Source organism: Melozone crissalis, unplaced genomic scaffold (assembly GCF_028551555.1).
Source record: "Melozone crissalis strain CALT ecotype California unplaced genomic scaffold, PUWL_Pcris_2 ptg000045l_1, whole genome shotgun sequence".
NCBI lineage: Eukaryota > Metazoa > Chordata > Aves > Passeriformes > Passerellidae > Melozone > Melozone crissalis.
In genome coordinates, this window is record NW_026535823.1 from 21,557,555 (window position 1) to 21,582,098 (window position 24,544).

Consider the following 24,544-nt stretch of genomic DNA (forward strand, 5'->3'; position numbering starts at 1 on the left):
ATGCTAAAAAATATGAGGCTTTCCTGTTTCCTTATCCTTCCACAAACAAATATAGGAATAACAGGTTCACAATATAACGATTTACCACTGTCACTTTCCTCACTTGAACTTTCTTCTACCTTTGCATTCAATGTAAGAAATAATTGCTCTGAGCATATAATTTTCAGAGAAATTACAGTACTGTAGCTGAGACTAAAAATTGGGTCACAAAGGAGTAGCATCAAAGGAAGGGGTTTGTGTTCTGTGATGTACAGTCTTTTACTTCAGCTTCACAAGGAGAATAAGCAGCCTGTGGTGTGAGAATCACACCTGTGCTATAATTTTTCTACAACTATCTTTGTTGCAGGCTTATCTTCTGGCCAATGTGGGTTGCATCTTGTTTTTCTGTTGCCATAATCTGAAGAACATTATTGTTTTCTAAAAACACTAGTTGAAAAAAAACAAGGAAAAAATAGGAGCAGCTATAAAGAAACAGATGTAACAAAATTGCAGGCAAATTACTAGTAATGAATCCCTTAAATATCAGAGTGGCAATTAATAGTATTTCTGTTTTGGGCTTTTTTAGCTCAGTAAGTTTGTTTACACATTTTGTCTCCTGGCCTTGAATATGCTAACAGTGCAGTAATTTAATCCTATTTATTTGGTGTGTATATATGCAGTATTAAAAAACCCAGCTATAAAGTTTATTGTGTGCTTTTCCTTATATAACTCTTTCTCTTCTGAATGCAGAGCCCAATGAGAAGTTTCATAATTTCTACTCATACACAAAATTAACTAAATCTCTTATTAGAAAAAACAATACGAGGACATTTTTTTGGTTTTTAGCAGGTAAATATTCAGAAAATTTGATGTGCTTCTAATACCTTAGTGTGTTAGTATTTTAAAAGAGAACACTGTCAGAATGGCACAATATGCAGGACATACACCATAATGAGTGTTCCTCCAAAACATTAATTAAAATGGTCATTTTTTAATAGAAGAGTTCAAAAAAAGCAGAGATAAACATGCTGAGCTCTTTAAAGAGTAAAAACATATTTGCTTAAGTTATGTGCTAAAATTGGTAGTTTTTATGGCCACTGGTATTAATTTAGATTCATCTCATGAGTAGCAGAGCATCCCACTGCTTGACAAATGCACACAACCCACTTTATCAAATCTTGTGCTTTCTTATCCATGAAAGAGACCACAGTTCTTGCTTGGCATGATCTGAGAAGAGACTGAATTCCCCAGGAAGTTCAGCATTGTGGGCTGAGCACAACTTGGCCTTTACACTAGTATTAATTTACATGTCTGAAATGAAAGTATTACCTTGTCTCCCTCTGAAGTTCCTTAGTGTGACTGGAATAGAGCTATTCAGGTGAGAAAAGATGTGACAGTGCATTTTCTTACTAATTAGGTGTTGCCTTCTTGCTCAGATTACATACTTAAAACACTGTTACATGAACAGCTTTAACAGCAAATTAATCCTGCAGCCATGAAGCTCACAGTGAATTTGTGGTGCTACAAAAATTGTACCTGTTCTTTTAGTGGATATTCTTCTTAAATCTATTCATTTTTTCTAAAGAAAAAAAATAATGTGAAGAAAGTTTATCTGGAATAACAGCTGCATATGAAACATGACAAAGGCTAGCAAAAAGATTTTTTCAGTTAAGACTTCACTGCAACTTGTTACAGTGTTTTTCATATGGAAAATATTTGAGGCGTTGAAAAAGGCAATCGAGTTTTCCCAATGGCTCAATTGTTAGCAGAAAAATATATCCCCACTTTTGTTGTGAAGGTGTAAGATTCTTTGTGAACACTGTTATTTTTTCTCCATGCTGTCATCTTGTGATCTGCCTACGTATACTTGGGAAAAAAACCTGTAGGTTCATGATAACTTGTTATTCAGATTAATCATGTTGTTTTCTGATTTCTATATATGTTATGCAGAGAAAAAGCTAAAGCCTAGAAAACAGCCGGAGGAACTAGGAGTGTGATGCGACCTGTAGGACAATATAGAACTACCAGCAGTTCTACAATATTAGCGTGCTTTTGTATTTTCCTAGTATTGCTCAGTGCAGTGGACCTTGCTTTAAAGCTCATTTGGTAACTTAATAAAAATCCAAAAATTGCAGGTAAAGAAATTAATAACATTGTATTAATCAGTGAGGTTATTCTTGGAAACAGAACTGTTTGAGTGTCCCTTTGTGCTTTTTGATACAAATGGTAAGCAAGAATATGGAACCAGAGGACTAACACAGAAATTAAATGCAGCTCTCTATATTGCTTTTCTGCAGACAAGGCCAGATTAAAAGGTCTATGCAATCCCTTAGAGCAATATTCCCTTCCATTATGTTGATTCATCGGCCTGTGAGAGGGGATCTCATGGTAAATAACTTTCTGGCAGCACTGCTGACTTAGGTGGTTACTTTTTAAATTATTGAGTGCAGAAATGCTTCACAGAGAGTCCTTCAAGGAGAGAAAAAGAGTGTCTCAGCGAGTGTGGTAACAACCAACTGCCCAAGCAGCACTTCAGGGTGTTCAGCTGCAGTCAGCCCTGGACCAAAGGTGTCAGCTCTCCTCCCTCCTGCCCCAATGTCCCCCGGAGTGGGAAGGCTGAGCAGCCTGGGCATGTGACTGAAATGAACAGCTCTGACCCAGAGCACAGCGTCACCAGCAGAGAATGAATGATGGCAGAGGGAGCTGGGACTGCTGCTGTGAATGAGCAGGTCCAGGAACACACAATATGAGCAGTGCATGGACCAGCCTTGCTGCCAGAAACACTGACAGAGCAAAAGTGCCATGCAGGCAGACTGAGATGCCTCTATTTTAAATCTTACAAGTTTATTATATACCAAAATATCAGTAGTATTTATATAAAAAGCCAGCAATAGGATTTACAAGACAGTCCCACTATTTATTTTAAAATGTTTCAATTTCAAGACCTTGTTATCATAATGAGCATCATCCCTGTATCAGGGAGAAGTGCCTACAGGGGAAATCTAGCTGCACAAGGGAGCCTCAGAAGTCTGAATTGAAACCAAAATAACCCCAGTCAGTCTATCTCTAAATTCAAGCAAAAATTTTGGACTACTTGATCAGTTTGGCAGTTTTACCAATGCTACTTGGATTTTATAGACAAGTAAAAATAAGCCTTAACTTCAAAATATGGTATTTGAAGGCTTCTCAATAGCACCTCATCTGCTGTTCAAAAATTATTTCAGTCTAAGTGAAACCATACAGGAATTGTACAATTATTTAACAACAACAACAAAAAGGCCTCAACACTTTCTTTGTATTTCTCTTTTCTGAGAAATTATTTTCATTAGAAAACAACGTGTTGTGCATGTTGGCAGAGTGATGCAATATCCTGGGACATCACTGAGTTTTCATCCTTCTTAAAGAAAATGTGAAGTTTATTTCACAGGAAATCAGGGAAATCAGCTTTGCACAGCATCCACAGTTAGTTTGGACTGATTTGGGGTTTAATTATCAGTATTGTTCATTCTCAGCTTTTCTGATTGCAGGTATTGTAGCATAATTTACAATGGAAGGGACTTCATCTAGTTAAACCTTACACTCAAAGCAGGCCTAAATTAATGATAAATTGAATTAGGTTGTGTCATTCAAGGTCTGACATACCTGGGACAAATAAAGAGTTTGAGTTTTGTGATATATTTAGAATTTTGGTGTGTGTGCAAGCTCCTGCCTACAGCTGATAATGCCTACTTTTGGGTGTGAGTGGTGAGAATATCTTCAGTGTCAGCTAAAAAGCTGGTCGTTCTTACACTGAGTTTAAGCAATTACCAGCTTTAGATCATCAGCAAGAATATAACAAAGATTCAGTAGGGCAGAGTGGTTACATTAGTTAAGCTTTAAACACCTCATTTACAAGTCAGCGGGGAGTTTGTTTCTGATCCAAAGCGCAGAAAGATTCCTGAACCTCCGGTTTTACTTTCAGCCTCAGCTGAAGCCAACAGTTTTGTGAAGCTCCTGCAGAGGCCAGGGAGGGGGAATGCTCCCAGAAACTGTGCTATGCATGACACTTCTGTGGATGCAATATGGAATATTGCCGTAGTTAAGAATTAGAAGATCATTCAACATTCATTGTGGTTAAAATTGATGACATAGGTTTTTTTGTTTGGTTTTTTCTTTTTGTCTTTTAACGACTGGCAATAATTACTTAAGTTTTGAATATTTATTAGACCATCACCCAATTTTATCTTTGTGCCTCTTTATATTTTTTTCTTCTTTGAATTTTACTTTGCTGGCCAAATTTATCTTTGTTTTTCCTCTTTTATTATCCTGCTGTTTTCTCTTATATTTTTTACTTGCTGGTACTCTTTCTCTGCTTTGCAATATGGATAGAACATTGACGTTTCTTAATTAATCCAGCTTGACTGTTATTCCAATTAATTCCTACATTAGCTCTAATGTAAACTTTTGCTAATTAGATGATTTCTTTTTCTTTCCCTTTTTGGAAAATTTTCAAGTGTAATTAGTGGGAGAGGGAACTGCCTGTTTCTTTCCCTTTGTCATAAACAGTATCTCTGTTTGTCAGGTATGGCAGATGGTGCATTCATTTTGATTTGTTTGTAAACTTCTTCAAATGTACATGTTTAAAACTCTAGCTTCAAAACACCTTTATAAGCATCTTATTATTTCCTCATGAAATAATGCACACCTGTGTAACGAGTCAACATCCTTAAAGACACCTGAAACCAAGGCAGTTTTTCCCATTCCAGTATCCCACAGCAGCCTGCTCTGACCCAACTTCTGTGCTCCCTCTCCAGTCAGGGTATCATGGACTGAACATCTCCAGCACTGCTCACTGCAGCAGAGCACCTTAACCACTGACATTTGGGGCTTTGTAAACTTTTCCCCATCCCCAACAGTTTTGTTCTGCTTCTTTGAGATTTCTTCATATTTTTCTTTCACTGTTGTACCATTCCAAATGATCAGATTTCAGCTCTTGACTGACATTTCCTGCCTGCACAGACGTGTGCATGTGGGCAGTGTGTACAAAGCTAAAGCTGGAGTGGCTGAGGATCATCAGGTGGTCCCTGCAGATTCACCTGCCTGAAAAGGACTCAAGGCAAAAGAGCTGTGGCCACTCCAACTTAGCTGCTGCAAGAATTTTGTCTCTGGGAATGCCATTTATTTTCACTACCTAAGTGGAATAAAGCCAAGATTTTGCAGACAAATGAGCAACTATGGGGCTCTCACTTTGTTCAAAAAACCCCAACAAACCCACAAAAAACCTCTCACTCTTCTCATAAGACTTTAAGAAACTTTTTCAGGGGTGCAAGGATGGGAGTGGAGATGGAGGTATTTTGGGAAAAAGAATAAATCATTCTAGATAATTTTTTGAAAATTAACCCACATTTGGACTCAGTAAAACTTTTCATAATAACCTTTTTCACAAAGAAAACTGAGTTTTGATTAAGGCACAATTTATCTCTGCTCCCAGAAAGTATTTACTAGAAAATCAGAGCACGAATAACTAGGAAAAAGGTGTGATTTCAATTTTAAGCTGCAAGATGGCTACTGGATGTCCTATAAAAATTATAAATGAAAATTTGAAATCACTCCTTGTAAAATAAAAAGTTTCCCAGAGGCAAATGAAAAATATGCTTTGCCATGGACAATTTCAGAGGCAAAATTCCTTGAGTGTGTTCTGATTTTTTTCTTAAAAATCTGTTTGTACAAACCCAAATGATTTTTTTTTCAATAAGATACGCGAGACAGAATTAAAATTTTTCACTGTAGCGACTAGCAGGAAAGGTGTACTTCAGTAAGCATAGATTACAGTTTGCTTAAAGGACTGAAAATTAGGTTCTATGCACCCTTCCTTTAAGAAAAAGTCTCCAGTGAACTCTTCAGTAACCTCATTTTACTTTTTCAAGCACATAAAAATTGAGTTGCAATAAATTGAGTTAACTTGTATTTGACATAAGAGAGCATGAGATAAAATTGCAACATGAGAACACTCTTTTAATAGAATTTTTTAGATTGCAAGGAAGTTCTTGGAATCATTTATTCCAACAACTGTGTTACACTGGGATCACCCACAGCAGGTTGATCTGAACTCTGTCAGATTGGGGTTTGAACATCTGTCAGCATGGAGGCTCTACAGCTTCTGGGCAACTTGTTCCAGTGTTTGACTACCCTCATAGTAAAAAAGTGGGTTTTGTGTTCAGGTGAAATTTAATGCATTTTAAGTTGTCCCATTTTCTCTTGTCCTGTCACTGGGCACTGCTGAGAAATTCAGGCTCCCTCATCTTCATTCCCTCCCATCAGGTAATTATTAATACTCAATGGTAAAATATTCTGGAGCCTTCTCTTCTCCAGGTTGAACAGTCCCAGTTCTCTAAGCCTCTCCTCAAATGAAAGATGCTCCTACTCCTCAGATATCTTTGTGGTCCTGCACCACACTCCAGTAAATCATTCTCTCTTCTACTGGGAGCCCAGACTGGACACAGTGCTCCAGATGCATCCACATCAGTGCTGAACAGGGAGGAAGGACCATCTCCCTCAGCCTGCAGGTATTGGAATGTTTTTTGATGCTTCTTGAGTTCTGGTTCTGAATGAAACTTCCATTCACTTTGGAAGTTTTGTAATTGTTTTACCCAGGAAAAACAATGCACAAATTGATATAGTTTTATGTAAAATCCCCCATGTATCTGGTATCTGTCCTTAGGTCCTTGGAAATGTGTGTTCCTGCTCTGGATTGTAAAGCAGTTCTAAAAACTGCTCAATACAAAAGCAATTATTCTTTCTAAGTAATTAGTACCAAGCTTTAAAATCAATCTTCTGGTTATAATTTGTTTTAAAAGACTGCTCCAAGTTTATGCTAATTATATTACTCACATTCATGTGATAAAAGGCATTAACATGGTGCTTTTACTCTGTGCATTTCCAAAAGGAATATAAAAGTAAACCCTGAACCTGCAGAGTTTCAGTGCTAAGGATCATGCCTGGTGAGCAGCCTGTTGGCTTTTAACACAATGCTTAACAGATGTAGAATTGAAACCTGTATTTAACAGAAGTTGCCTCACAAATAAAGGAAAGAAACCTGATATTTTCCAGCCAAATCTTAAACTTCTGAGTTACAATCCAATTTAGTAAATTTTAATTAGTGCTGGTGAGGCAGCTTTGGTGTGGGAAGTCACACAACTCAACTGTAACTGCACAAGAACTAAGGTTATTTTGAACATGTTCATGAATCAAAGGAGCTGCCTGCTCTGAGCTTTACACAACTGTTGATAGTACGGTTAGACCCAAGTTAATTGCATATTATTAAATCCTAACTCCCTTTCAAAAGACTAAACCAACATTGTAGAATAAATATTCTCAGCCAATCTATTTTGCTAAATAAATAAATAAATAAAATAGTCAAAGATAAATAACATGGGAATATTCAAGAGTAGCAGTTAAATTAGGAATGCTACTTACCGAAAACAAAAATGATGTTTGATTTCCTTAGATCTTCTGAAAAGTCTAAAATGAAAATAAAAATTCTTTAGCGGCAAGAGCTACTAATTTTAATGCCAGCTACTTACCACACCAAATTGTGTAACACTCATGCAAGGGGATCTGATTTTACTAGATTTACTTTCTGCTGTAAGAATAGATATGCTTTCTCCATTCCAAAAGGAGCTATTATCCACAAGCCTATTAATCTCTCAGTTTTCATAGTTGTCATATATGACAAAGACATTTTACCTGAAAATAGACCTTGCAATACACATCAGTTCTTTAAGAAAAGGAAGGGAGAAGCAGATTCATCTTGATGTAACAATGTGATGCAATGCCTCCTCAGCCACTGCAGTTTCTACTGAGCATATTATTACATTATAATTGCTATAGAATCTTGTCCATCTCCCATTTACATTTTATACTCTCTGAAACGAAGTTCTAAATTCCTCTGAGCCCCAAATTCAGCCAAATAATAACCATCTTAGCTGAAATCCAGGCAATACACTCACCAAAACTATGGTGCGTATTACAGCTTTGTCTTTAACAGAAAGTGTATCTTTTGAAAAAGCAATTCCTTCTGGTCTGAGTCCCAGCCATTGCACTGATTATACAGTACAGAAGGTGATCTTGCACCATATGAGCCTGCTGAAATTTTATTATGTCTTTGAGTTAATCATTTACAAGACACATGTGATTTTGCTAATCACATACAAGACACCTCATACAATTTTTGGGGTTGATTTTGTGGTGAGTAGATCTCTTATTACAAAAAATCATTAGCCATGAAAAGTCTTGCTTTATCCTTTTATTCCTCTTAGACTCTACTTTCCAAGGAGACTTTCATAACTGCCAATTTCTGAAAATACCTATGAGATTTGAGGCTGATTAACAGTAGTATTTTCTAATAGTTTTTGATCCACTGGCCAAAAGAGTAGAGAAACGTGTTTTACAAACTTAAAATTTCATTTGAAAGAATTCACATGATAAAATTCCCTTGAGGCACAAACTTCACAATATAACTCACCTGAATTAACTTTACTTTCGAATTAACTATTTAAATAACAGGAAATCAAAGGTTTCAAATTTAAATGGCAATTGACACTGAAAAAGAAACTCACCTCCTGTGCTCTCATAACCAGAAAAACTTGACTGATCCTCCTCCTGTTAATTAAGCAATTGACAAATTGAAATGGATATTCTGCATAGTTTGCATTTCTTCTTATATCTGCTTATCTGTATATCTTAATATGTATTTCTCTAAGGTCTCAGTTTTAATCTATGTTGAGATATGGTTTACAGTGTCACAGAAATGCTGTTAGTGTTGTTGCAGTTGCTAGAACACGAGCACAGAGAACCCAAGGTATCTTGAGATGATTCAGTGTCCCATACAATGAGTGGAGCTCCTCAGGGTTGGGAATGGGGACTGGTGTTGTTTAACATCATTGCTGGCGACATGGACAGTGGGACCAAGTGCACCCTCAGCAAGTTTGCCAATGACACCAAGCTGTGCTCGAGGGAAGGGATGCCACCAGAGGGACCTGGACGTGCTTGAGAGGTGGGGCCATGTGATCCTAATGGAGTTCAGGGCCAAGTACAAGGTACTGCCCCTGTGTCAGGGCAATCCCAAGCACAGTTACAGGCTGGATGGAGAATGGATCCAGTGCAGTCCTGGGAAAAAAGACTTGGAGTCATTGGCTCCACATGATCCATCAATGTGCATTTGCAGCCCAGAAAGCCACCTGTGTCCAGGGCTGCACCAAAGGCAGCGTGGGCAGCAGGCGGAGGGAGCAGATTCCACCTCTCTGCCCTGCCCTCGTGAGACCCCACCTGGGCACTGCACCTGGCCCTGGGGGCCAGCACAAGGACAGGGACCTGCTGGAGCCAGTCCAGAGGAGCCCACAAAGATGCTCAGAGGGCTGGAACACCTCTCCTAGGAAGACAGGCTGAGAGAGATGGGGTTGTTCGGACTGGAGAGGTCTCTGCAGAGACCTTACAGCAGCCTCCCAGGACCTGAAAGGGGCCTGCAAGAGAGCTGGAGAGGGACTATTTCCAAGGAGATAGAGTGACAAGGGGGAATGGCTTTAAACTGAAAGACAGTAGGATTAGATGAGATCTTGGGAAGAAATTCTTCACTGTGAGGACAGAGAGGCACTGGAACATGTTTCCCAGAGATGTTAGAGATGACCCATCCCTGGAAGTGTTCAAGGCCAGACTTGGGGCTCTGAACAACCTGGTCTAGTGCAACATATCCCTGCCTGCTGGGGGTTTGGAGCAAGATGATCTTTAAGGTCCCTTCCAACCCAGGCCATTCTCTGCTATAATACTGGTTTTGTGAGTAATGGCTCTTCAGTGTCCAAATGCACAATTCCCACATGATAGATAAGCAACCAATGTGCATCCTGAATTTCTTCTGAAGTCACCATGGTATGATCAGCTGTTAATAGTGAGAAAGCAATACTGGAGAAACTTCTAAAAGTGAGCTGTAACATAAAGATGGCATTGGTCTTTAATTTCAACTTAAATGTGTTGACCTTCTGCATGTAAAACAATCTACAAGTTGTTATAGAAGCTGTTGAACTACAAGGAGGGACTACACCAGGGAAATGGGAGATGTAGCATGTTTTGTCTCCTGAGATTTAGTCACTTAAAATTATTTTTTTCCTGTATATTACAATCAATGAGAAATTACAAATATTGGCCAGCAAGACTGTCAGAATGGGAATTCTTTATTGTTCTGATAAGTGAGAATTATATATATGCTGGACATATTCTAGATTATGAGATGTCGATATACCCACACTACCAATGCTTTAGCCTGGTCTGTAAAATATCAATAATAGCATTGACAGTAACACATCCTCATGTGACAGTATTACATCATCAGTGCCTAACATCAGCATGAAACATGTTATGTGAGTCATCTCAGTAGCATATGGCAGTACAGCTCTCAGAAATAGCCACCTTTAAATGTGTGGAGCTGCAGGAGTAGATGAAGTGACATGAACTGCAAGGTGACTGGAATGGGTAACCTGCTGCCCACTGTAATTTGCAGGGCTCATGCACTACCCTTGCAGGTTTCTCCTTGTATTCCCATCATCACTGAAAATGAAGTACTCTTCATTAGGTTGAAGTACCATTATATTGGTTACACAAATTATTTTCATTTTTTGATTCACAGTAATTCTCAGTCTATTACACTGCAGCAGAAGAACTGCCATCTTAAAAAAAAAAAGGTGTCATTTTCAAATGAGAAATTATTCTCTTTCCTACATTTCAAGTGACAATATTAACTCTATGTCCATTATTTTTGCATGTAATAATACAATAAAATAATTGACCCTGCAGAGCATATATTGCATACAAAAGGCTTCATTTTAGATTCTGCTTCTTATAATGCCTTTAAAAGTTTACAGATCAAAATCCTTTTAGGCACTAAGTTTAGAGTAAAGTCCCTTTAAAAAACAGGATCAGAATTCCAAGCTTACAATCAAATTATAGAATTGAAAGCAGCATGACTTCTTTCAAGTTTTGCTGTTGTTCTCCCCTACGATTGCAGAAACTGAATCCAACCAGTTTTTGTGCTAGATGTGCTGTTTGGTTTGAGGTCCCTTGCAAAGAGTGACAGTCTGGCACCCTGTTTAATGCAGTCCCCTTGTGTTTGCATTTGACAGTATTTGACAGAAAGACTCAGAGATTGAGTCTTTTTAGCAAGTAGGTCTCTAAACTGTGAATGGCTTGGCCTGTATCAGGCTGAACACGCTGCTCTGCCTCCTTACCAGAGCACTTTGGAAAATAATTGTGGGATTTAGCAAGTGATCACATAAGGCAAAGTCCCTCCAGTTAGATAGCAAATGATATTTGACACCAGACTGCCATCAGCAAATACAGTGATTTAGCAGCAGTCTCTGCACTCTCAGTTTAGCTGTTTCCATGTACTTGAAAGCAAAGTGAGGAAGATTACATCTCATAATGAGCTCTGAAGAAAGATAGGTAGTCTGTAATTTCATATGCTTTACAGTCAAGTTATATCTCCAAATATTATCTGGAAACATATCCATTAGTGGAGCAGAGCTGTCTGTGTAACTACTTAAACAATATCAACAGTACATTAAAATAATTGCTAATTAGAGAAGTTTGCTGCCTGTAAAGAATCACTTATTTGACATTTGTCTTTAGAGTTGGAAAACACGGGCTTTTGACTGCCATTTTACTTGCCACTTGTGTTGTAATTAGTAAATATCTGACTGGTAGTAGATACTTCATTGGCTAATGACTTTTCAGTTACTGTCATTGCTAGGTTGTGAGGTAAGTCCACAAAATCATAGAATGATTTGGGTTGGAAGATCATCTAGTTCTAACCCACCTTATTTCTGTATTAATAAACTATGACAGTAAGTCTCAGCAAATGATAATGGATTGATACAGAATTCTTCAGAAGTTTCAATTTTGCTGCCAATGAATCAGTACTCTTAAGGCATATCAATAAAATAGATTTAATTTTTTAATCTACTGAAGGGACATTTTCTTTATGAGGACTTAGTGACAGCTGTTGTGAATGTCAGTTACCTGATGAAATGAGAAAGCTTTCCTGTTACCCAGTAATAACCTCTGCTCCAGTCCTTGTGTGTTTTAGTTTGGGTTTTGTTTTTTTTTGTTTTACATGGACAAGAGTTCTCCCTTATCACCTCATTGTTGTTTGAATGCTTCTAGAAAAGAGTGGTGAGAAGTGCCTGATACATTTCATTCAGATTTCTAACAGATATAGCCAGAGTTTCTCCTCCAAATTTACCAAAGATGATAAATATCACAGACAGAGGAGAAAAGAGGCAGTAGAATGAGACTGAATTTGAAATACAGCATGACTGCTGCTTAAAATTATGCTCAATTTTCAAGCTTGAATTTCAGAATGTAAATATTCCAAGGAATGTTTCAGACACAAATTATTTAAACAAATAAAAATTACATGTTTCTTTGTTTGTTTTATGCAAGGGCAGTGCTCCCTGGGTATGGATTTTATGAGCCATACCATTAAATTTGATTTATACTTCAAATCAATTTTTCAGCCTGAGCTGCTTTCTGCAAGCTGAGTGTGAAAGTATGCCTCTGTAAAGCAGAGATGGCTGTGCTCTGATCTTCCCTGCTCCAGAACTAATAAATAAGGTAAGACATAGTAGGAATACCCTCGCACTTCAAGGCTTTTTTTCTCCATTGAAAGTAAAATTTTCTTATATACTTCATACTGCTCAGCAGAGTGGAGTTATTTGAGTTAAAAAGGACTAAAGAAATTAAGATGGGCATACAGAGCTAATGTTTTTCGAGGTGATTTTTATTTGTTCACAATGCATACAACTGCAAAACCATCAGTGTTCATAATAGCATCTACAGAATTCTGACAGATGAGATCCCTGTGATTCCCATTTAATTCCAGGTTTCCAGCAGAGACAAAACTCTGTGCCATGCTCTCTTGTGAGAGAGCTGAGGGAGCTGGGCATGGTCAGCCTTGAGAAGGCTGAGGAGGCACCTAATCAATATCAGTCAGTGTCTGAAGGGAGGTGCCAGAGGATGGACCAGGCTCTGCTCCGTGCTGCTGAGCAGTGGGACAGGAGGCAACAGGCACAAACTGATGCACAGAAGTTCCACCTTGACTGTGCAGGTGACAAGCACTGGCACAGATTGCCCAGTGAGGTTCTGGAGTCTCCCTCACTGGAGATATTCAAGGGTCATCCTGTGCCATGGGCTGTGGGATGACCCTCCTTGAGCAGGGAGGCTGGACCAGATGATTCACTGCAGTCCCTCTTCCCACCTTCCCCAGTCTGTGATTATTCTTTTCTGTGATTCTGTGATTATTCTTTAAAAACAAAACTTATTATCAATTCTAAAATAATAATAATAATAGAAAATTATACCTATTAGTTAGAGATTAACCAATTTTTAACAGCCAAAAGCCAATATCAAATTATCTAGTTTTTAAATTTGGTTGGGTTTTTTTTTAGATTTTGCATTCCTGTTCTTCAAGAACATCAAGAATATCTGTAGGTACTTTAGAGAGAAAAAAGCCAGAATCTGTATGCTATAGTTTGGGGAGATTTGGTTTTTGTTAACTTCTGTACATATTTATAGTTTTAAAAATGCATTTGATTAATAATCATGAAAGTGAAAGCAAAATCTATTTAGTTTCATGTTGATTTCCAGACACTGGAAAAAATTTCGAAGAAATTACCTCTGAAGGGCAACAAGGTGTACAACCAGAACACCCCTCTCAGGAGGATAGCAGCAGTTTGCCTCATCACAGCACTGTAAGAGTGTTCTGGTAAACCAAACACCTCATTTGCAATTTTAATATTAATTTGATTTGAAAGGCTGAACTAGAGGGGTCCGCATTATATGTAACTTGAAGAAGAACTGCCGCTTGATTTTAAAATATATTTGTATTTTAAAGACATTAGAGACATTCAGTAACTATATTATCTATACATAGTTTCTATCACTGACTTTAAAATAGTTCTGTGACATATAGCATTCAGTCAGTTTTCAGTTAGGTCTGTATTTATAGAAAGCTCCCAGTGCCTACAAAATTCTTTCTGGAAGTTATCACTATTTTTCCTTTGATATTCTTGTTTTCTGTAAATCACCATCACTCCTTAAATTATTCTTCTCTATGTGGAGTATTTATGCTGTTTGGTACAATTTCTCCCAGGGACAATTTTTTATTATTATAATTTTTTTTTTTTACATCAAGCCACGGTAGCAGAGAAGTGAGGCCTCCTTGTGTACTTGAACTACAAACATGGGGCTGCTCAACTCCTGTTTTAGACAGCTGACAACAATCCTGCTGAATGGGTTCCTCACACCAGACACCTCAGCACTATATGCAGAACCTCTCAGCCCTGAGAGCTGTCTTCTAAGAGGTGAAATTCAGTCATTTGGGTTTTTTGTTGTTAATGATTTGGTTTGGGATTTTTTTTAAATGTATGTGCATTTTGTGGTTTTTTGGGGTTTTTTAAACTTAAGATGAGAAAGGCTTTTCTGCAGGCCTGTCTCAACTCAGTTTTCAAAAAGAAAAAGATCTTGGCATGGAGAAGGACAAGAATAGAGTGTTGCAAATAAATCCCCAAACCCAGTGTACAATCTCAGATGCTATGATTTGCTGCTATTCAGATAAAAATTGACAATTGTGTTCAAATTTTACCTCTCAAAGGCCTTCTCTGCTTAACATTTCACAAGCATATTCAAGGTTTACTATAGCATCTATTTATCTATTATTAGGCAGTTCTGTAGCTTTCAACTTCTGCAGTATTTCTAAAGGACTTCTGTGTTAAGAAGGAATTGAACTATCTGAAGAAACAGTCCACAGATTTGAGATGCACTGCTGTGAAGGAGTTCTAAAACTAGGCCACTTTTCACTCTTTATGACTGGTATTTAAGCCCAAAATGACTAACATTGACTGCACAATCCTGGGATACATAAGGAGTAAAAAACCAAGTAGGAAACATATGGCTTTCTGAAAATACATAGGGGATTCTGAAAATACATAGGGGATTTTTTATTTTATTTTCCAGTGTACCCAGAGAAACCACTTTTCTGCTTTGATACAATACAAATAAGTGATTTTAAGAGCAGTTTTGTATCCCATAGAGTAAAACAGCATCTTTGCAATCACTGCAGTTTTATATGTGTATGTAAAAATATACAGGATGTACTTTGACAGTGGTTAAGAAATATAAAAGAAATAAAAAAGCACTTCCTTCTGCAGTGTTTTAAAATATAGGAATTGCTACAACAAATGTTTTCAAGAAAGGGTTTTGGTAGCTGTCTTTAGGGATGCTGGGCTACATGAACAAAACCAATCCACAGCCCTGAGTGAGGCCTCTAAATCTAGGAGGCAGAATGGGTTTAAAATACTCCTTTACATTTCTTTATCAACTTTTTGTAGAAGAGGAAAAGTTCTGCTGTGGATCCTATTTGCATCAACTGTGTGGGATACCTGATATTCCCTAAGAATTATGCAAGTTCTCTGGACTGTAAAGGTAGAGCTCATAAATTTAGCTGGGAAGTTATATTTTGTCTATGAAGCATAAAGCCTTACTATGCCAGGGGAAGGGCAAGCTGGTGTGAGGAAAGAAGGGGCAGTATCCTACTGCTACTGCCCACAGCAATGATGGTGAGACACTGTAAATTGTAATGCTTTTACTACAGACACTTCCTCAAGCCACAGAGAAGGACTTTATAATTTAATGCAGAATTATTCAGTGAAGCATAAATGCAGCACCTCTTGAAGAATAATGTTGTCACTGCTGTTTAAATCTCCAGTAACTCACTTGAGCTCACCATCATTTTAACCGAATCCTTATGCCCTGTACTGCCCACCAGAGCTGCAGGCAGCAACTTTGGGTTCAAAACTAGGAAAAGAATTGGAATGCAAAGACTTCAACTAACCTTGGCAGTTTAGCCTCCCCTAATATAAGTATCACCAGAAAGTAAGTTCAAATAACACCTGTGAAAGAAGAAGCAAACAATTGCTTCTGGCATTTCACATAACAAAGTGCAGGTTGACTCTTTGGTTATTTTTTGCCCATTTTGGCATGGTTTGCATGGGGGAAAATAAAGCAGGAGACTTTCCAACACGTGCCTTTATTACAGTGTACAATGGTGATTTGAAAGAGAAAAAATTCTTTGCATTTACAAAATTATTTCAAAGCACCAAAATACACATGGTTTGAGCTTATTCAGGAAACATTTTGTAAGGCAAACTGTAGTACTTTGTTTCTGGAACTGTTTTTTTTTTTGAAGCATTTAATAGGATAGTTTCCATGGCAACGTGAACTGAACAGATTGTTCACTGACTTCAGTACATTTCTATTAAACATCTTTTCTCTGTAGTTAGGCCTGCCTTTCCAGCTCTTTCATGTCTTTGGATGCTTATTCATTTTGTCTTTTTGCAGATATCCTTAAACTAGACTGGACTCCACCTTTGACAAAAAACAAGTGTTGAGAGAAGAGAGTTTTACAACCATTCTCTGAGTATCCTCTCATTTTCTTTTCTATCCCATATTCCTGTTTTAATCAGTTTCTCTGTATAACCAGAATCTGTAATTCAAATTGATACCACTTTCTATCAGCAAAAGAGAAATGGACACTGCAGAAATGTTCAGCATTAAAAGCCCAAATAGCTTCTGGTTACTCTTGGTCATTTTATAAGACCTGTAATGTTTAATGCTGCACAGCATATATGAATAAAACTGCTGTTACACCAGAAGTTCCTTATGTTCTCAAGTGAAAAGAAAGCACATGATTAATATATGACATTCTAATCTGACTCCTTTAAGTATTTAATTAATGTTTATCTGATTTTGAAAGTCTGAATGAAAATTTATCCTGCTAATGAAGGTGTGCAGTTTGCTCTCTATAGTATTGTAATCCTAACCCCAAAGTATTGTGTCTGAAGGGTTAAATAAACTTCTTGGACTGAATCTTCAGAGTAGGGAAAAGGGAGTCAAAACAAAGTGACAACTGATAGGAAACACAGTAAATAGAGGAAGATGGTCTTTGGTTTAATCCACAGAGCTTTAGTTAAATGAGGCTTACACTTTGCTCATGCCCATCAGTTTTATTAATATTTGTTTTCTGCCTCTGCATTGAAAAGACTCTCAGGAACTTTTCATTATGTCTCTTGAATATTTAAGTTTCAAGCTATGCTAATCAGTCAGGCTGGAAATATTATTATAGTCTTGGTAGCAGTGGAGTCTGTTTTGCATCAGTTCACTAAAAGCTTTTCTCCTGCTCTCTAAAGCCTGGATTCCTCAGTGCTTTGGACAGGAAACTACACCAAGCTGCAAAATGAATTGTAACTACATGGCAAAAACTTCTAATTGAGAGCCTGTTTCCTCTTTTCCTCTTGTTAGAATGAGTAAGTGTCTTTCAGAGCTTTTTTCCTCCACTTAATTTTGGTTTTGCTTGTGAATTTTTCAAGTGAGCTGTCACATTTCTAATTATAAAACATTCTGAATTTGCAGCAAAGATTGGGTTATTCAATTTATTTCATTGAGTTGATTGCTTGTCATTACTGAACAGAAAATTTTTTTTTTTTTTTTTAAATCTACATTTTCCTCGCAGTCTTTTCTTTGCACTAATGCATTTATCTAATTGCTTTTATCTAATTGAATCAGTAAATGCAGCATGACACTGCATGGAAATCTCTCAGTTAAGAGCTGGTAACTCCATGAAAGGCACAAAAATGCATTTCCATGTTTTGTAGATGTGAGGGTGGTGAGGCACTGGAACAGGGTGTCCACAGAAACTGTGGATGTCTCATCTCCGGAAGCATTCAAGGCCAGGGTGAGTCAGTCTCTGAGCAACCTGGCCTAGTGGAAGGTGTTCCTGCCCATGGCAGGGAAGCTGGAACTAAATGATCTTTAACATCCCTTCCAACCCAAACCATTCTATGAAATTTGTGACTTCCTGTTCCAAGTATTGCTTAGAGGCTAAATATATTTTTGAGGTTTTTACTTGAGGTTGACCTGATTTTCACATTTCCCAAATTCTAAAGTTCTGTAAGTGCTTGTAGAGGATTGTATCCATTCTCCAGTTGCCTGACAGTGTGTTTTAACTTTTTCTTTAATTACTCTAAATATTCATCAGGATAGTTAAGGTTCTCCTGAAAGGCTTGTTTTCATGAGAAAATAATTGGATGCTCTTTTCTTCTGGAACTCTTTGATAGGATTCACTGATGCCAATTCTTCAGTATTCCCTTTTGCCTGAATGCACTTGAAATAAACCAAATGGCAGGTTTCTAATAAAAATCCAATTGTTAAAAATAAAAACTTTCTGATCTCTAGAAACAAGGGCATTATGTCGGTAGTCTCTCTGACAAAGCTGAGAAATTGAATAGCAAGTAAAAATGAACACAGTGAGCATTAAAAATCTTTATCACACTTGAGAGTATTCCAGCAGCAAAGAACCATCCTCATTAAACCAGACACTAGTCACCACAGCAAGTTCTGCAAATTGAGAATACTCTTTAAAGTTGTAGCACTCAAAAATGTCTGGCCCAAAATATATTCCTGAAGTCTTAATATGGATTAAAATATTTGAAACTGACCATGTTACTTTGCTTTTATGTTATCCAATCAAGTCATGAGTAGTGTAATCATCATTCCAGAAAAGTCTGTAGAGATTGCTAAGACAAGAACCTTGGCTTGGTTCTTCCATAAGTCATTCTCAATGAGAGGTACTATCTCCTTCATTTATTTACTTATTTCTGTTTTTCAGAAGAATGTATTTCTAAGTAATTCTAAAAACTTATATTATTCCTTTCATAATACAGGATCTCACAGATCTGAGACAAAACCAGAAAAATAGTTATTAATGATTTGGAGAAAAAATAGGTTTTAATTTTTTTTAAAGGGTATTTCCCTCCAGCTTTTCAGTGCTGTAGGGACTTAGTGATGATTACAAGTGTTCTAGTTCTTGAAGTCTTCATGCATAGCCAGTAGAAAAGAATCAGCTTCCTTTTAATTTAGTTACATAAAGTTAATTGAACCATCATTTATAACATGTACTCATTCAAAGCTCAAGCTTTCTCTGAGTTGTTTTAAATTCAATTTCCCCTGCATAATCTTCCAGAAAAGCCAGATCTTAATTTGGACTAGTGTTGCTTTGCACTGTCTCAAGGAGAGGTATCAGGTGTTTCTGGGAGCACTTGGCACTCCCACATGAGCCAAGGACTCCATCAGTGCCTGGAACCACAGCACTCCATCTCCTTGCTCCTGCCTACCTGTAGGAGACATTATTCTGGAAGAACTAATGTACATCTGAACAACTCAGATGCTTTTTTGGTTTAGTTTACACTGGAGATTTTCCTGGCTCATTCCAAGAATGAAAAAATGCAAAAGTATCTCTGTTAGTCCATTTCAGCTGCACCAAGGCACTCATTGCCAGCTGTGGCTTTGTCTTCTGGGTGACCCCCAACTGCTCTTGTTCAGTGACTACCAAGATGTTCCCCTAAAATTCAGCCATTTTCAGCAGCTCAGCTGTGTAAGGTTGCTTGGAAACCAGCCTTCTTATCCCCCACGTTCTCATGACAGATTTCCTATGCAATAACATCACTGCATGACACATTTGTATCCAGACACACATTCTTTTTCCACTTGAGATTCTCTGAGTAAAGGTTGTTGATGCTTCACACAATTCGTAAACAGCATGTGGTAAATCACTGGAGGATTAAATCACTGCCACAGTCAAAATGAGCTCAAGTTTTGAATGTGAGCAGTTCCTCACTCCTGAATTTAGTTATTGATCTTTCCATCCTGAGAGTAATTTCTCATTTTGTTTTTCAGACCAGGCAGCTAGGTGGTATTATGACTTCATGGTAATATCCACTCCCTTTTTTGCTTCTGTATATAATACTTGCTTCCATAATTTCAAATTGGTTGCAATTGCTTTCTCCTGTATATTTTCTTAATATTTGTACAAAGCATTTAATATAAACTGTGTGTACATTTATTTATTAGTAATAGAAATATTTATTTTTTTAAATGTTGCAAAAAGGTATCAAGATACCAACTTGCAGTTAAAGTCAGTTGGTGCCAGCCACTTCATATTCATATAGCTGTCCCTGATTGATGGGCTGTTAGCACCGTTTTAGCTTCATTTCTCCTTCTTTGTTAACAGTATTGCACTCTTGCCAGAGTGGCAATGTGTTAGTTTAACAAAATAATGAGAAAAGCTAACTACAACATCTGGCAGAAGGAATATTTGCCATTGACCAAAACAATAAGGTCCCATCATAGTGTTGTTCAATCTCATGTGAGAATCACATGCATTCAAAACTGCAGTGCTTTTATGGGTGGTGTAATGTATCAGCAGTGAACTATATAGTTTGAAATTATTATGATGATATCAGTATAATTTTCACGTTTCCAATAATTTTATTTTCTTTTGTAACTATAAAACTTGTGAATATCATGTAAATATTATGAACCAAGAGTATGATTTCTTTAGTGTATGTACTCTTCCAAAAGAACCTATTTTAAATGTCATTAAAATGCAAAATTTAACATCAAAATAGCCAAACATAATACAAATATAGATTCTGCTTTATTGGCCGAAAACCCCTAAATAATAAAGTGTAGTACAAAGATAATGTGAAATTTAGAAGTTTCCTGGACACAGAACATTTTAAGAAGGGTTTATGAAAGAATGGGATTTAAAAGGGATGTGAAGACAGAGACAAGCTGCCTTCCTGAAAAACAGCCAAGCTGAAATAACTGAGCCAAAAAGAACAGAAAAGGGATCTAAAAATTAAAATAAATGAATGGAGCTAGAACATATAATATTTTGCAGGTGAGGATAAAGTTTTGCATTGAATACTGTGAAAGAAAACCAATGAATGATCCAATCGTAATGAAAATTCAGTTTTGTTGGCCCTCATTTTGTCACTAGCTTTGAAATGTCACAAGAAAAGATATCTTTTGCAAGTAATGAGAAAAGAGGTGAGAACATTTGCAACTGCATTTTGTTGAATGACAACAGAAACACAAATTAGCATTCTGTGCCAAGCTGCTTACAAATCTAGAGAGATGTTTGTGGTATTCACAAAGAAAATACAAGCAGAGTCATTCAAAAGTGGAAGACAGGAAGCAAAACATACAAAACCACCACCCTTAAGTATGGTGGTGTGATAGACAGATGGCTTTCTTTCTTTCTTCTTCTTTTTTTTTTTTTTAATTCTAAGGCATTCTCTTAATGCTTATCCACAGCACAGTAGCAAGCACAGAACTCTTATCCTTAGCACAGCATCCAAGCCTCAGGAACCTCCCATGCTTCAGTTTGTGCCCATTGCCTCTTGTCCAGTCACTGAGCACCAGAAAAAGCCTGGAACCATTTTCTCTGCATCCTCCCTTCAGACTTCTGTACACTTTGATGAGGTGCTCCTGAGCCTTCTCTTTTCCAGACTGAACACTCAGGTCTCTCAGCCCTTCCTTGCAAGAGAGATGGCCCAGTCCCTTAATTATCTTAGTGGTCCTTTGCTGGATTCTTTTAAGTATCTCCATATCCTCTAATACTAAATCCACAACTGAACAGTATTCCAGATGTGACCTTTCCAGTGGGGATGTGAAAATTATAGGGGAAAGATAAATATAACTTCACCACCCCAGGATTCTTCCTATATACAAAGAAAACTCTTATCAAAATTTAGTTTTTAGATGTGGATTGGACAGGTTCAGTAGAAAGGCTGATTTCAACATACTGTAAATCTTCGTTGTTTTTTATTCTTAAAAACATTTCTTCATAGGGAGAATGTTTGATTTGGCTGTAGTTATATTTCACACTTCTTATAATTTCATACTGCTCTTTGGAAAGGCTTTACTTCTTCTTAAATATACAGCAGGTTTACAGTGCATTTTAGTAATTCTATTTGTCACATTTGCCAACGTTTTAAAATTTATGGAGGAAACTCAGCAATGCACAGTAATGGAAGATACAGGCTCTTAATACTACAATAATATTAATTCTTTTTTCCTAACCAGGGAGCAACACCTGTGTATCATGAATTTACTTATGTTGCACTTAAGAATCCATTTGCTCTATCCTTAAAGTGCCATCACCTTGTTTAGACAAATTTTATAGCACAGTATATACATAAACTAGAAAACTGTCTAAAGAGAAGCCATATATACAGAAAATTACCTGGTCTTCAAAGTCAAATTCTGTATAAACAGCATCTCCAGAATCCATAATCAGACTGCAATCAAGTTCATTTGGCCCTAAAATAGGAAAGAAAATTAGAATTCAGAAATGTATTGAAAACTTTCACTTAATGTGGTAGAATACTATAATATTTCCAATTGTCTGTATCTGTGCAAAACCTGTGATCCAAGGCACCAACCATTCAGGTTTGCTGGAGTGCCCAGGTGAATGGTATTTCATTAGCAAAGCCTTCAAAATATCCATAAAAGTTACTGCAGATCTTAATAAGGAAGGGCTGTGCTAAATGGTGAATTGTTTTAGCTTGATTGCATATTTATTGGGCAGGGTGCTCTGCATGCCACAACTTCCAATTTTAAATTTCCACACTCAAGGGAGAATACAAACCAGTTTAAGAAAGAGAAAGGAAATACTGATTTCTTGTCACAGACATCTTTTGTGAAAAATCTTTTCTTAGGATTTTTCTCCCTTCTGAGAAGCTGGGGCCTCAGAAACAAGATGTAAACAATGGTTATCTGCTGCTGTAGAATAATAACCTAATGCTGCTGCATCAGGTTTTGTCTGTGATTGGGCCATCTTGTATGTTTACAATTAATAGCCAACCACAGACAGATAGCTTGGACTCCCTGTCTGAGACATAGATCTTTGTTATTCATTCTTTTCTATTCTTAGCTTAGCTAGCTTCTGAGGAAACCCTTTCCTTCTATTTCTTTTTAGTATAGTTGTAGTGTAATATATATATATCATAAAATAATAAATCAAGCCTTCTGAACATGGAGTCAACATTCTCGTCTCTACCTTCACCTGAAAATCCCTGTGACCACGGTGACAATTTCTGATTAGCAGATAAGGGTCCTTGAGTGGTGTGGATAGGGGACCAAAGCAGCATGCTTCCAGCAGCAATTTCCATCCTCTTCTACCCCTTCCCAAGGAGTCTGTATGGCTCTGCCCCTTCTCCTTGTCATCTTCCTGTGGCAGGACCAGGAAGAATGCAGTCTCTTGCACTTGGGATGACAAAATCCAGTTGCTGAGAAGCCTTGACCTGGCTGAGCTTTACAGTTTAGCTTCAGCTGAACTGCTGAAGGTGCAGGACAACAGAAACTGAGCTTGATATTTCAAGAAGCCATGTAAGGGAGGAGTCATTGCTAAAGCACAATGGGAGGATAAACCACCAATAATGTTTCTATATAAACATAGGAAGGCTGTAACATGGTCATCATATTCTGGCAGTGTCACCCCATTCAGATTATCTCAGTCCTGGGCAATAAAAAAGGAAATGTTCTCCTGAGTCCTCCAGATGGTGCAGCTCTAAACCAAATACTGCACATATTCTAAACACATAAAACTGTCAATAGGCGTGAGACTATAGAAGTCACTTTCACAGCATTAGTAAAATGAGAATAACAAAAATATTGTAATGATACACAGAAACCTAAAAATTATAACCAGCTGGCCACAGATGAGTGCAACCACTCACATCATGTGGGCAGCAACAGGTAACACCAGGGGAAGTGTCAGCTGTGTTTTGTTTTGTCTCCTCATGTCCTCAGTGAAACAAGATCACTGATGGAGAAAACAACTCCTCCTTCCAGGTTACAGGTGTCTCTGCCTGGTATGATGCTCCTGCAAGCACTGGCACTGAGGGTACATAGTTTTAAGCCTATTGCAGACCTGGAGTTGTTTTCTCACCATTAGAGTTGTTTGTATGGGTGGCTTGCTGTAACAAGAACTATCAATAACAGATTTTGCAGTTCAATTTGTGCCAGATGCATTTATATATTATCTGGGTTTGTTTGCTTTAGAAGTTTGCATAGTAATAACCTGTGTGGGTGGTGAAGTAAATATCCCTGACAGAGAGAATAGAAGAGAGGAGCTGGATGTCATGATGACCGTGTAACTGCACGGCACAAATGATGGTTCCAGGGTGTCTTAGTTCACAATCCTTATCACAATAACTGCCAAATTAATCTTCAATTTCACTTTCTGGACTACCTAAGAGAAACCAGGGAAAGACCTGCATCTACCATCTGATGGTGATTTTGTTTTGGTTCGCCACTCCACTGCCCCCATCCCCAGTGCTCATGTGTAGTTTTTCAGATTGCTACAGAGAAATTACAGAAAGGAATTATACTCCTGGTATGGCAGTGTCACATGTACACATACAGCATGTTTTCTAGCCTGTACACTTTATGGTCTTTTGAAAATAACTTTCTCTAAAAGATATATGCAAGGAAATAGATTTCCAGCTGCTGAAAGAATCTTTTGATTTATCTTACACAGCTGACATCTCACTCTTAACACCGTGTCATTGTTGATAATATAATTTAACTAAGTCTCAGTTGTCACTGGCACTGGCCTACTCTGACACATCAATCACTG

At 37.5% G+C, this 24,544-nt stretch overlaps 1 protein-coding gene across 1 annotated transcript in view; it reads right to left on the reverse strand.

Annotated features, from left to right (window-relative positions):
- AK5 (adenylate kinase 5) overlaps nucleotides 1–24,544 on the reverse strand; it is an 83,969-nt gene that overhangs the window by 15,513 nt on the left and 43,912 nt on the right. Inside the window, exons 8-10 of the mRNA XM_054286253.1 lie at nucleotides 22,148–22,224; nucleotides 8,577–8,619; nucleotides 7,435–7,479 (exon numbers count right to left, since the gene is read on the reverse strand). Of these exons, the coding sequence (XP_054142228.1) occupies nucleotides 7,435–7,479; nucleotides 8,577–8,619; nucleotides 22,148–22,224 (165 nt within the window). The remainder of the gene's footprint in view (nucleotides 1–7,434; nucleotides 7,480–8,576; nucleotides 8,620–22,147; nucleotides 22,225–24,544) is intronic.